The sequence below is a fragment of the Carassius auratus genome, chromosome 32 (assembly GCF_003368295.1).
Source record: "Carassius auratus strain Wakin chromosome 32, ASM336829v1, whole genome shotgun sequence".
NCBI lineage: Eukaryota > Metazoa > Chordata > Actinopteri > Cypriniformes > Cyprinidae > Carassius > Carassius auratus.
In genome coordinates, this window is record NC_039274.1 from 22603705 (window position 1) to 22617669 (window position 13965).

Sequence of the window (13965 nt, forward strand, 5' to 3'; positions counted from 1 at the left end):
AGTGATGTATGTGCCCTGAGGGGTGCTGTAGAGAGATTACATTGGAGGTTCAAGAGGGTCTTAGAATATTATATTTGCACATACTATGTAGCATTCACCTTGAGAGAGAGAGAGAGAGAGAGAGAGAGAGAGAGAGTAAGTGAAAGGGAGTGCAAAGAGAGATATGAGTAGGCTTGGCTCCTACTCAATTTTAGCTCTTGATTTGCATGATAATGGCACTTTTCCAATGATAAGCACTGCATGAGCAGATAGTGGAACACCTAATGGCTCTAGAACATCAGAGAAGCACTTAGAACAACATAGAGACAAAAATCCACATGGTCTGAATTAGGGTCGAAAATTAAAAATAAATAAATAAAAAATAAAAACAATGAAATGAGTTTTGTCAAGTGTGTGTGCTCACTGACTGAATTCTGCGTGCGAATTCTCTCAACATAAACAAAAAGTAGAAAAGATGGTATTAAGCAATTCATTTTGCGACCTCAGTGACTATAACAGAAGTTTAAAAAAAATATGATTTATATACAATTGTAAACAAAGTAACTGGTCAAATTTAAATATTTGACATTAAAGACAACACAGATACAAATAATAAGGTACAGTAATTATAAAAACAATGCCCTTACGCATGTAAAAAATGCCCCTGGAAATCATTATCGCCCTTTCGTGGAAAAGTTCATTTCTGACCCTGGTCAGAATCAGTTGCTAAAAGTCACAATGAATACATCTGAACATGCCAACCCAGGCTAATTGGAAAAATGTGCCTATGGTGACGTTTATGCAAAATTATATTATATTTTCTTGCACATTTTGAGACACTTTCATCGTGACATTTCAAATAAGTGGTGCCAAAAGCAGGTCCAGTTTTTATTCATGTGAATCTGCCAACATTTTGTTATGTTATTTGTTGTTGTACATATCGCAGTAGTTCAGAAATGAAATGTCCGGTGACTGGCACTAAAAGTTTAATACTAATGTACCATCTATACTAAACTACCTCTAACCAATAGAGTTAAAAAAAAAATTAACCTGCAACCATGCCTTTTTAGCTTACTTCTACAAGACTTGAACTGTTTTATCATGATTTGTGTTTCACTGGACAAGTGCAATGCTGTACCAGGTGAGCTACCGAGCAAGTTTACTAGATCAGAAAATCCATTTATGGAGGATATTATGTGATGCAAAATATATTAGTTTAGAAATCATGCACTATAGTAAAAGTGTTTTAAGGGCATATCAATGTTATGCAAGTAGCCACACACAAATAACTCTTTATTCATAATACATAATCTGCCTCATGAATAAATTTTGAGTGAAAAGGAATAAATGTTTTTTTATGTTTTATTGTCACTACTGTTCATTTCCACTAGAAACTGTAGCGAGTTGCATATATAATTACATTTTATGGAAAAAAATTCGATAAAAGAAAATTTAAATGTTAGTGTTCAAAATTTTTGTGTGCATATGCTATGTTTGAATATGAATACTTTGCCATTATATAGTAGGCAAAAAATTGTATTAGTGACAACAGTCTACTGAAGATTGCAAAAACCACAACAACGAGAGCTTGAGCGAGGAGGATATGAGATAGCAGCAAGTCAAGCTCAAAACAATACTATGACATTTTAAGCAGTCATAACTCCTGGAGAGAAATAGCGCAGACACTGGACGAAGACAAAACATTTTAATACATATGCATCAGCTGCCTGCGTTCACACACACAATCAAATGGAGTATATCTTTAAAGGCCATGTGCTTGGCTGTACACAAACTAATCATTAACGTCAAGACTCTAGTATGCTTTAGGCTATTATCATTATTGCTAATACTAATGTTGCATCCACTTCATGTTGGAATTACTGTCATTAAAATATCCTGACCAGTCAATAACATTAAAACGTCTGTCAAATCTGTTATTGAAAGTTGGAATTTAAGTAGGTTATGAAAGCCCAGATTTCTCTCACCTTACCATCGCGATATGTGAAAATAATCAAAATGGCAACAGCCTCAACAGTTACATTTACTTTTATGAATTTGACAGATCCTTAAAGCAACTCACAATGCATCCAAGGAACGTGTTTTAACAGCTGATGCATTCCTTGGAAATCAATGCACATCTTTTGGTTTGAAATTTAAGGGATTTTGCAGTAAACATCCATTGACTGTACATTGACAACATGTGCACTTTCTTCATTCTTCTTTCAGCAGCTGCCTAGCAACAACACAGCAAAACCCTGACAACCACCCAAAATGCCCTAGTGACCAGTTAACAGTGGTACTGCAAACAACCAAGCACACCCAACAACCATTTAGAACTCCTCTGCAACCACCCAGAACACCCTTGCACAGGCATTTCCTTCTGAAAATCTATTTTTGATATACTCCGGAGAATATTGAACTCAGGCTTTCCTACAGTCCAGGGCATTCGCATGATGAATGCGCATTTTGTGCCCTAAATAATGTAAAAAACATTCTGTTTTTAAATCCATTTACCGTTTTTGTCCATATCAGTTTTTGCTATGGAAGGACTGCGTTTGGAAGATATAAATAACAAAAACAGACAGCAGTCAGTGATTTGGTAAGCTTCTTACAATGTTGTCTCAACAAAAATATTCCATTATGTCTAATGCCTAATCACTTCACTGAGCTTTGATTTAAAGGAATGTGTTTTGCAAAATGGACAATAGCGCACATATCTTGCATTTAACGTTCAGCGATTGTAGAGCAGCACCCACTGTCTCACGCTGTGACAATTCATATGCTCACTGCTTGCATGAGGACATTAAAGCCTAATGGTTAACTTATCATATTCTGGCGATTCTGGCAATATGATCATGGATCAATGCAACATGCTCCAATTCATCCTGAAAACATTAGATCTAATGGAAATGACATGGGAGCATGCAAAATGAGACTATATTGACACATCCCTAGACATGTATGCCAAGATCCCTGAAAAGGCCTGGCGGACATTCAAGACAGAAAATGTAGACTAATGCCGATGATGAGAAAACAGCATTGCATATATGGTTTGCTGACTTGCTGGCAAAATGTCTGTCTAATATTAGGTAGATGTGGATAGAATTTTTTATCTCCTGTGAAAAATAAATCTGGCATGTGTAAAAGTTAATGTCATGGCAGGGGAAAGATCAAAATCATTATTCAGATAAATACGACTGCTCTTTGACTGAAATTGCAAGTGTAAAACCATGCAAAAGATATTCAGAGTACCTATATTTTCTCTGTGAATACAGAAAAATAATGTCAGTGGCACTTCTAATATTCCAGTATGCAAAAACTCTTTAGGTTGAGAGACAGTATTTTGTCATTCTATAAAGAAAAGAAAATATGGATCTTATACTCGCAGAAGATTACATAAAAACTGGATTCTGCAAAACCCAAACTCAGTTTCATATTTATTCATTCATTCTTTATCGTTGTAATCTTTTGCTGATATTTTACACAACACACTTTGACTGCTGCCATCATGACAGTTCCTCCTAAAATAGAAAACTCTTTCACAATTTACTTAATTTCATGGTAGAAAAATCTCCATACAGTGAGTCAGTGGTGTCCACTGTTCATTACTGTTTTTGGACACCATTGACTTTGAATGTATGGACAGGTAGACATTACTCTAAATATCTTCTTTTTACATTCCACAAAAGAAAGAAAGTCATAGAGGTTTGTAATGACATGAGGGTTAATACATTTATTGGGGCGGACTATCCCTTTAAGAAGCTGTTCATCCAACATAACATCAACATAGCTGCTACAAACACTTCACAACGAAAACTAATCATATTCATAACAACACATCTCAAACCATTAGTTTTTAAACAACTTGCTGCTGCAGTCAGACTTAATCATTGGCACACATTATGAAGATAATGCATTTGGCATTACGATTGTCTTATCCACAATGATTAAAACGGCTGCAGAGCATAACGGTTTTTCCTTCCTATACACTGCTCATATTTGTGTACAACTGCTCCCAATGTGTGACTGAAATATGTTATGCAGAAAATTTTTGAGATGCAAAAATGAATTTCACTGCAAAGAGTAATTTAGTCTCAAATGAACAGAGACTACTCTTTTCAATCTAGACCGGCATAAGGAAATAAGCAAGAAAATCTGATGTGCAAAGTGTCTGATTATGGTAATCAGTTATTTCAAGATACTCAGCTCATGTTGATTGTCAGTCAAATCTCAGAAAACAAAGTCCACAATAATATCTCAATGGCTTTTTCAATATCTTTTTCCTGTTTCATGTGGCCCCTCTTTAAAATTGTGCCTTCTGAATGCAGCAAACGTTGGAGGTGAAGCAGGGTGGTATCTTTTACTTTGTTCACTGTGATACTGAACATGGCACAGTTGTTGGAATAATGGGGGCAGGGTTAAGATTTCATCCTTCAGCCTGACACGTTGCTGCGGACCGCTTTGCAGCTTTGCAGAGATGTCTTCAGCACCGCTGCTGTCTCCCCAGATATTTTTTTTCTTACACTAACTACCTTGATATTGTGTGTGTGCGTGTGTGTGTGTGTGTGTGTGTGTGTGTGTATATGAACACAGGGCGTGTGACGCGTCAGTGCAGCAGTGTTGGAGTAGTAGTGCTTGTAGGTCTTGTAGTTCTGCTGGCCACTTTCTGCTTTCAGCTGTTGCCACCGGATAGCCCCTTGTTTTTTCAGGGGCGAAAAGAGGAGCCGAGTGTGTAAGCCTCCTCAGCCGGTACATAGCCTCTCCACTGCCAAGATCTCGTTCACGCCTCCTCGTGGCACACATGGTAACTGGTCCCTTGTGGTTCCAGGCTAAGCTGTACGGGATCTCGGAGCAGCAGTGGGCCCCAGAGACGTGGCATGCAGGCCCATCAGTGAATGGAAATGCCCTGCTGCCCGTCAACCACTGTCCCAGCTATGGGTAAATAGTCCCAACTATGGGCAAATAGCAAAGACCCCAACGGCGGCGCAGGCGGAAGATGGTGGTGTGAGAACCACCACAACGGCTGGGCAGGCGGAAGAAGGCAAACCCCCTGCCACGTGGGTTAACTCGGGAGGGTACAGTGGCCAGGGGAGTAAACCCCGAAGACAAATCTGCACTTGGGGACAGGCATAGGCGGAGTCCAACTGACCGGACCACCGGCAGCCCCCTGCAACTTCCTGCCAGACGAAGGTCGTCATGGGTTCCCTCATGCCACTGGAGGTCCATCTGGCAGGAGTGAAGATGGTGGGAGTTAGGTCTGCGCACCCTCACCCTCACCTTAATCCTCACCTATGCGCAAGCTTCTTGCTCCCCCCCCCCCCTAAAAAGTCCTGTGGCGATGTGGAATGGTGGTGGGCACAGGCCAAGGATGTGGCTGGGAGTGTCTAGCCAAACTATGCACACAGGCGCAGCTTCCACTGCGACTGAGCAGCCCCACACTGCTCACCCCTGTGATGGGGAAGGACCTGGAAAAGGTGGTCCAAAAATTGTCTGCTCCCCACACTCCGGACGGTAAACCGCAACCGTCGGAGCATCCCCCCCTTGCGGTCGAAAAATTAAAGTGAAAAAAAATAAGCTAAGCATCGCTTAGCCCATAAAGCTCTCTTGTCCTGCCCTGGATCTGCTACCCATAAAGCCACCTTCACTGCTGTAAGAGCAGAAACCCAGCGAGCCCTTCGGACTATGGAGAACATCTGGTGGGTAAAAAAGGCGCACGAAATCCAAAACCTGGCAGACTGCAATAACACTCAAGGCTTTTACGATGCCATAAAAGCATTGTACGGCCCCAGGAAGCGGGTGATTGCTCCAGTCCGATCAGCTGAGGGGTCCACGCTCTTCAAGGACCGCCACGAGATTCTTGCCCGTTGGGTAAATCATTTTGAGAATCTCTTCAACCACACCAACCCTGTTGACCAACACATCCTGGATAATCTGCCAGACTTGCCACCAACCATGCACCTGGATACTCCACCACTTTTCTCAGAACTCCGGCAAGCTATTTCAGGTCTGAAAAACAACAAAAGCGCTGGACCCGATGGAATCCCTGCAGAGGTTTTCAAACATGGAGGATACACCCTCACGCGTCGCCTGCACCTCCTGATTCAAAACATCTGGGAACATGGGACCCTCCCACAGGACTGGAAGGATGCTAACATTGTTGTCATATACAAGCAGAAAGGAGACCGAGCAGTCTGTGGCAACAGCCGTGGGATATCTCTCCTCTCCATCGCAGGGAAAGTACTGGCCAAGATCATGCTCAGCAGACTGGTTGAGCACATCTCGGAAGCTGTGCTTCCGGAAACGCAGTGTGGCTTCCGGAAGACCAGATCCACAACAGACATGGTTTTTGTCTTGAGGCAGCTGCTGGAGAAGAGTCGAGAGCATCACAAAGACCTTTACGTAGCCTTCATCGATCTCAGCAAAGCCTTTGACACCATCAACCGTGAGTTGCTCTGGAAATACCTATCCAAAATTGGGGTACCACCCAAGTTTCTCAGCATCCTACAGCAGCTGCATGACGGGATGAAAGCCAGAGTCCTCATGGGAGAACTCCAATCAGAGTCTTTTGGGGTAAACGTTGGGGTGAAGCAAGGCTGTGTCCTGGCTCCGATGCTCTTTAACATCCTCCTCTCTGCCATCACCTGCCTTTTCCACCGTGTCCTGGGACATGAAGACGGTGTCCATGTGGAATACCGACTTGACGGAAGCCTCTTCAACATTCGTCGGCTTCAAGCTCACACAAAGACAAAGACCCGCCAGATCTGTGAGCTTCAGTATGCTGATGACTGTGCAGTCTTAGCCCACAGCCCAGACTCTATGCAGTACGCCCTTAACACCATATCCAGTCTGTACCAATCTTTCGGCCTGCAGGTTAACACTCAAAAAACCGAGGTCATGTTCCATCTCACCACCCCCGTTCCCACACCCCCCAGTTTTCACATAAATGGTGTTCCACTTAAATCAGTGGACCACTTCACCTACCTCGGCTCCACTCTGTCCTCAAGCAGCTCCCTTGACACAGAAATACACACTCGGATAAATAAAGCCTCATCATCTTTTGGACGCCTACGCAGCAGGGTTTTTGAAAATCGTAACCTGAAGGTCAGTACCAAGGTTGCTGTTTACAATGCGGTATGTCTCTCCACTCTTCTTTATGGGGCAGAGTCATGGACCTCATACCGCCAGCACATCATCCACCTAGAGGCCTTCCATATTCGCTGCTAACAAAAAATCCTCAGCTTGTCCTGGAAAGATCGAATCCCCCATACAGTCATCCTCAGCAACACCAACTCAATCTGTATGGAAGCTGCTGTGGCCAGAAAACATCTGCGTTGGATAGGGCACACCATACGCATGCCTGAACATCGCCTGCCCCGCCAAGTCCTTTACAGTCAACTAGTGGGTGCGAAACGTTCCGCTGGAGGGCAAAAGCGTCGTTTTAAGGACTATACCAGGGACCTCCTTAAGCGGGCAAACATCCCCCTCACGAAGCTAGAATCTCTGGCACGTGACCGATCAGCCTGGCAGGCCACCTGTGCTGCTGCGGTCTCTCAAATACACCAAACCAACCAAGACCAACGATCCATGAGGCGAATCAAGAGACACCAACGGGCGGCTGGTACCCCCCTGGTATCTGGTTTCCCCTGCTCCATCTGCGGTCGAGTGTGCGGATCAAGGATCGGACTTTACGCCCATGAGAAGTGGCACCAGCGGCAAGGTTGCTGAACCCCCACCCCCCATCCCTATCCCTGGAGCAAGCGTTATCATCGAACACGATGGACAGCTAAGAGTGTGTGTGTGAAGGGGGGGGGGGGGGGTAAATGGAGGGAGCCACCAGAGTGGTCGCTCTCTTTGCTTCAAGCACCCTTTCCTGCTGTATGACAATTCCTTGTCTAGATTCATTCCAAAAAGTGCCCACTCCCCCCACTCACAGCCCAATCAACCTTCACAGTCAAGCCCTATATTATCAGAATGTCAACTGAAGGCATTGTGCAAAGTTATATCCATTAAACAATCTTTAACCCAAAGGCTAGGCCTAACACTTAGACCTGTTTAACTTCACTCACGGAAGAATAGAAAGAGAAAAAAGTTATCCTCAAGCACTACAAATGTATAATTTAAAAATAAAAATAAAATGTATGTATTTGTAATTAGTGATAGATTGATATATTGGCCGGCAGTGGCAGATATTAACTTTTCCATTGAATGGATGATTGAATCATTAAGCCGCTTCATTTACAAAAGCCATTCAAATGCAATGAAATACCACTGTTTGTTGCTGTGGCTTTGTTTGGAATCATTTTCGATGTCAAAATAGAGCAAAATCAGTAATTTCTACAATGTTGTGCCTAAAACATAACTTAATATTGATATAAATAACATATTTGCATTCTTGCTTATATTTGAGGAAAACAGCACTTGCTTGTGTGATATTGCTTAATTATATCAAACAAAACCAATATAAGACAAAGACCCATACAGGGGTATTTTTTCACCATATCTTTAATTTTTGGGTCATTTTTGCAACAAGGACCTGTTCATTTAAGACCCTATTGGAAGGCCAGTAATTTGTCATTTCATTTATAGAAAAAAAAATAAGTACAACTTTTGATCTAACGATTCCAAATGTATTTATTTTTTATTTGAGTTTATATCTCACAATTTCAACCTTTGTCTCACAATTCTGAAAGAAAGAATAATATGATAATATTTTATATATATATATATATATATATATATATATATATATATATATATATATATATATATATATAATTATAATATATATTTATTTATTTTTTATTCCATACAAACCTGTATGACTTTCTCTTTTATGCATAAAACAAGGTACTGCTAGATTGTTTGTGGTTTATGTTTGCCTTTCTTGTTTTTGCCACTTCATCCATGCATTTAAGCCTGATTAGTCCATAAAAAATAAGTGATAGATGAAGGATGTCGGAATGATATGAGGGTAAGTAAATAATGACAAAATTTGTAAATTAATTGTATTGTAACACAACTAATACTGTAAAATAAATCGAATGCAGAAAATGACAGCACTGCCAATACAAAGATCTAATCAAGCCCCCAAGAGGGAAAAGGGAAAACTCACTTCAGTCCATTGACCTTGGTTCTGTACCATGAGCATGACGCAGGGGTCAGATTTATTGAGCGTGTCTCTGTCCAACAGGGACCTGCAGGAAACACGCAGCTCCACCTTGGATACGCAAGCAACAGGGCCTCCTATGCCTGCCACTGGGGACGTCGCTTCCTGTGAGTCACTCATCCTGGCAGAAGGTTGAGTGTGGAGGGTCAGCCGGAGATGGGAGACTGCAGTGTGAATGGGGTGATCTTTAAAGGCCTCAGTTTGATTGAAGCAGGACTCTCCCATGTAGGGAGTCTATTTTTTAATGTGACCTTGTGTTGTTTCTTTGTAAGGCAACAGATGTGGGGTGTCTTAAAACATAACAGTCAGTTTGACTTAAAGTTCTTTATAGAGAGACATCTCTATGCCTGATTCGCTGGGAGAGGAGAACAGGCTGCTGGGAGTGGTTCAGATATAAAGGGATCAAATGGGATGGTGTAAATCAGAGATGTTCATTAATATTACAACAGCAAAATCCCAGACGAGATCTTCTGCTGACAGCCTCTTCCACAACAGACTCCTAAGCAAGAAATAAGCATGTGGGGTTAAGAAATTCTAAATGTACTTTTAACATCCAGTGAATAGTCAAAAGCAGTGAAACCACATTATCTTGAAAACACAGCTTACATACAGATATACAAGAAGGTTTGTTTATAAGTGAATATATAAATTGCATGAACTGTGAGTTAATAATTTTTCAAGCATCCACATGTTGGACATACAGGTCCTTCTCAAAAAATTAGCATATTGTGATAAAGTTCATTATTTTCCATAATGTAATGATAAAAATTAAACTTTCATATATTTTTGATTCATTGCACACCAACTGAAATATTTCAGGTCTTTTATTGTTTAAATACTGATGATTTTGGCATACAGCTCATGAAAACCCCAAATTCCTATCTCAAAAAATTAGCATATCATGAAAAGGTTCTCTAAACAAGCTATTAACCTAATCATCTGAATCAACTAATTAACTCTAAACACCTGCAAAAGATTCCTGAGGCTTTTAAAAACTCCCAGCCTGGTTAATTACTCAAAACCGCAATCATGGGTAAGACTGCCGACCAGAAGGCCATCATTTGACACCCTCAAGCGAGAGGGCAAGACACAGAAAGAAATTTCTGAATGAATAGGCTGTTCCCAGAGTGCTGTATCAAGGCACCTCAGTGAAAAAGTGTGGCAAAAAACGCTGCACAACGAGAAGAGGTGTCCGGACCCTGTACGTACTTATTGTGTTCATATTGTATTGTAAAACACTTTTGCTGCTATTGAGGTGGGATAGGGGTAAGGTTAGGGAGAGGGTTGGAGGTATGGGTAAGTTTAAGGGTGGGTTAAGGTGTAAAGTATGGCTCAACAGTGTAATTATAAATGTAATTACAGAAATTAAATACAGATGTAACTACATGTAGTTTTTTTTTAAATATAAGTACAATGTAAAAACATATATGTACACAATAAGTACATTGTACTAAATTATTAATTAAAATGTAAGTACATAGTAGTAGTAGCCACTTAACATAAAGTGGGTCCTCTAAAATATATGAAAGTTTAATTTTTATCATTACACTATGGAAAATAATGAACTTTAACACAATATGCTAATTTTTTTAGAAGGACCTGTACACATTGTGATCAGGAAGTTTGTGTGCAGGCGAAGGATTTTCTTATGCAAATTTCCCAGTGGGTTTTTGTGGCGATGACCAACAGAAAGCTGCTTGGTTTGAGAAAGACTTTAATGTGAGCTGTGCTTCACATATCGCTACAGTACTAACAATGGCAAAGTGGGATATCGTTACTATAGGCAAGGGGCCGTTCAGCCATAACGCGTTTTTACATTCAGTTGCGCTCCTTTTCCATTTTTTTTTTTTTTCCATTGTTTTAGCCTACATGCGTAGGCTACTTTTGCGTCTTTTGCATCGTCTTAAAGCACTTGCGTTTTTTTATTTATTTGTTTGTTTTTTCATTCCAAGTAGGCGCCGTGGCTCCACCTAACTTGGTAGCACGACTACATAAAACCTATGCAATTTTAAGACCCCTTCAACCTTGTGTTTTTACTTCCTTTACAGTGCTCAAGCCATCCCGCCCACTGTAATTCGTACCCTCTGGTCATATTTCGTAATCATAATGTTATAATGTGCTTTATGCATTCGACGTTCACTCTTTAAACGGTCACATCATCAGCAAAAGAAACTCGTAAATCTGTCAGCCAGCAGAGCGCGCGTGGTTCAGCACCGCGGATCATGGACAGCTCCTCTCACATCTACTGTACAATAACCACCCGAGCCTTTCTGGCGAGGAAATTACAAAACTGTTTCTTGAACTGCTGTTCCTTGCCTCTGAACTATTGTTTGATTCAAATACTTAAGTTAAGAATTACAGGCTATCACTAATGCAATGATTAAACGGGTGATCATGTAACTGGCGCCTTGAATGCGTGAATCTACTAGTTTTAGTATATGTAACACGAATACACCGTTTAATGCAAATAATTATGTGGAAAAATTACTGAATAAAATGACAAATTAACATGACTGTTAATAGATTACACTTTAGTCCGGTAAACTCCAGCTCTCTCGCGTCTGCAGCGCAGTTTGTTTGACAGTTAAACCACATTTACTTTATATCCTCTATTACTAATCAAACTCGTATGAATGTAACTATAACCGAATGTTTTTTTTTTTTGTAAATGCATCCTTTAGGCTACCTTTCCGCAAAGATTTGCAAGCACTAGTAAATAAGATATCACTTATGTAAACAACAGAATAATTATCACTAACAACACCGCATAGGCTAATAGTATAATCATCATACACATTCCTTGATGACTAACAGCAAACATAATCTAGTGAGTGTAAATAAGAGAGCTGTGTTCTCACCTGCTGATGTTGCTGCTCTTCTCTCAGTGTGTGTGTGTGTGTGTGTGTGTGGAGCGGCTGACACATGCCCACCGTGCGCTAGTTCGGATGTCATGTTACGTTAAAGAGCTACATTGAAGTGATTTTAACAGCTTCAGCTGGAAAAAGTCTTAGACTGACGTCAGTCGCGGCGAGAATCGGCATCCTAAGCACGAATGAATGTGCAGAATCAATTAGAGCCTAAGTTCATTTTTTTTTTATATAAATGCGTTTCTGTAAAATTTTCCTGAATAGCGTGTGCCACTTTGAGAGTTTGAGTTTTTAAACAGCTTTTTATAAACTTATGAATGTAATATATAAATCCTGAATAATACGGTTGCTAGTAACAGGGTTTGACTGTTACAGTATACATCAGGCTACTAGCCTCAGTCATGCATGCAAAACCATGGTTTTAAACTACTGACTATACCATAAAAAATCATGGAGTGTTGACATTTTTATTTTTTTACTTAGATTTATACATATTAATTATGCACTTCTCTTTATGCTACATTTTTATCAAATATTGTATTAAAAAATGTAATCAAATTGTTTTCTTACATTCTTACAGAGTTTAAACTCTGACAAAATTATCCACAAATAATGCATTGCTCGTTTTTTGTGGATCTGAGGTGCATAAAGTTTGGATCATTGAGGTCTACGACCAATCAGTTCCAAAAAGAAACAAAACACCTGTACCAATTAAAAGAAAAACTTTGTAATCAGGATCTCAGAGTATAATATCAGTAGTGTGGGAAGCCTATTAGCCTAGCTACACAAGCCAGATGTTGAAGGATCTAGAGTTGTTGAAATGCTTTTGTTATTGGCTGATGCATTTTTTTTTTTTTTTTTTTTTCATTTTTCTGATAGCATAATGGCATAGTGGTCTCGTGGTGAAAGTTGTGAAACTGGCATTGTAAGACTTTTTTTTTTTTTACATAATATTACAAAGATACCTAATGCCATCATCCAAAATCTGACTATAGGGGTTTATTTTGGGGTTTTTCAAAAAAGCACAAAGGTTAAAATGGTCTTCATTTATCCAGACAAGATTTTGAGATTAACCAGAAATGGCTTTTTTTTTTTTAATTGGAGGGAGTTACCTGTCATTTTTTTAGTGAGCAGCATGGATGCATGTTGACAAAATATAATATAACCTATAAATCAATTAAGAAGAGCAATTATATGGCCTATAGTTGTCTGAAGCAATACCAAGAGGTAAAATAATATGTACAGTATTGTTCAAAATAATAGCAGTACAATGTGACTAACCAGAATAATCAAGGTTTTTCGTATATTTTTTTATTGCTACGTGGCAAACAAGTTACCAGTAGGTTCAGTAGATTCTCAGAAAACAAATGAGACCCAGCATTCATGATATGCACGCTCTTAAGGCTGTGCAATTGGGCAATTAGTTGAATTAGTTGAAAGGGGTGTGTTCAAAAAAATAGCAGTGTGGCATTCAATCACTGAGGTCATCAATTTTGTGAAGAAACAGGTGTGAATCAGGTGGCCCCTATTTAAGGATGAAGCCAACACTTGTTGAACATGCATTTGAAAGCTGAGGAAAATGGGTCGTTCAAGACATTGTTCAGAAGAACAGCGTACTTTGATTAAAAAGTTGATTAGAGAGGGGAAAACCTATAAAGAGGTGCAAAAAATGATAGGCTGTTCAGCTAAAATGATCTCCAATGCCTTAAAATGGAGAGCAAAACCAGAGAGACGTGGAAGAAAACGGAAGACAACCATCAAAATGGATAGAAGAATAACCAGAATGGCAAAGGCTCAGCCAATGATCACCTCCAGGATGATCAAAGACAGTCTGGAGTTACCTGTAAGTACTGTGACAGTTAGAAGACGTCTGTGTGAAGCTAATCTATTTTCAAGAATCCCCCGCAAAGTCCCTCTGTTAAAAAAAAGGCATGTGCAGAAGAGGTTACAATT

At 40.0% G+C, this 13965-nt stretch overlaps 1 protein-coding gene across 1 annotated transcript in view; it reads right to left on the reverse strand.

The window, feature by feature from the left end:
- The window catches only part of LOC113051844 (copine-7-like), a 46845-nt gene extending 34596 nt beyond the window's left edge, over positions 1 to 12249 (reverse strand). Inside the window, exons 1-2 of the mRNA XM_026215978.1 lie at positions 12004 to 12249; positions 9092 to 9644 (exon numbers count right to left, since the gene is read on the reverse strand). Coding sequence (XP_026071763.1) covers positions 9092 to 9370 — 279 coding nt within the window. The 5' untranslated portion in view covers positions 9371 to 9644; positions 12004 to 12249. The remainder of the gene's footprint in view (positions 1 to 9091; positions 9645 to 12003) is intronic.
- Positions 12250 to 13965: the final 1716 nt, after the last annotated feature.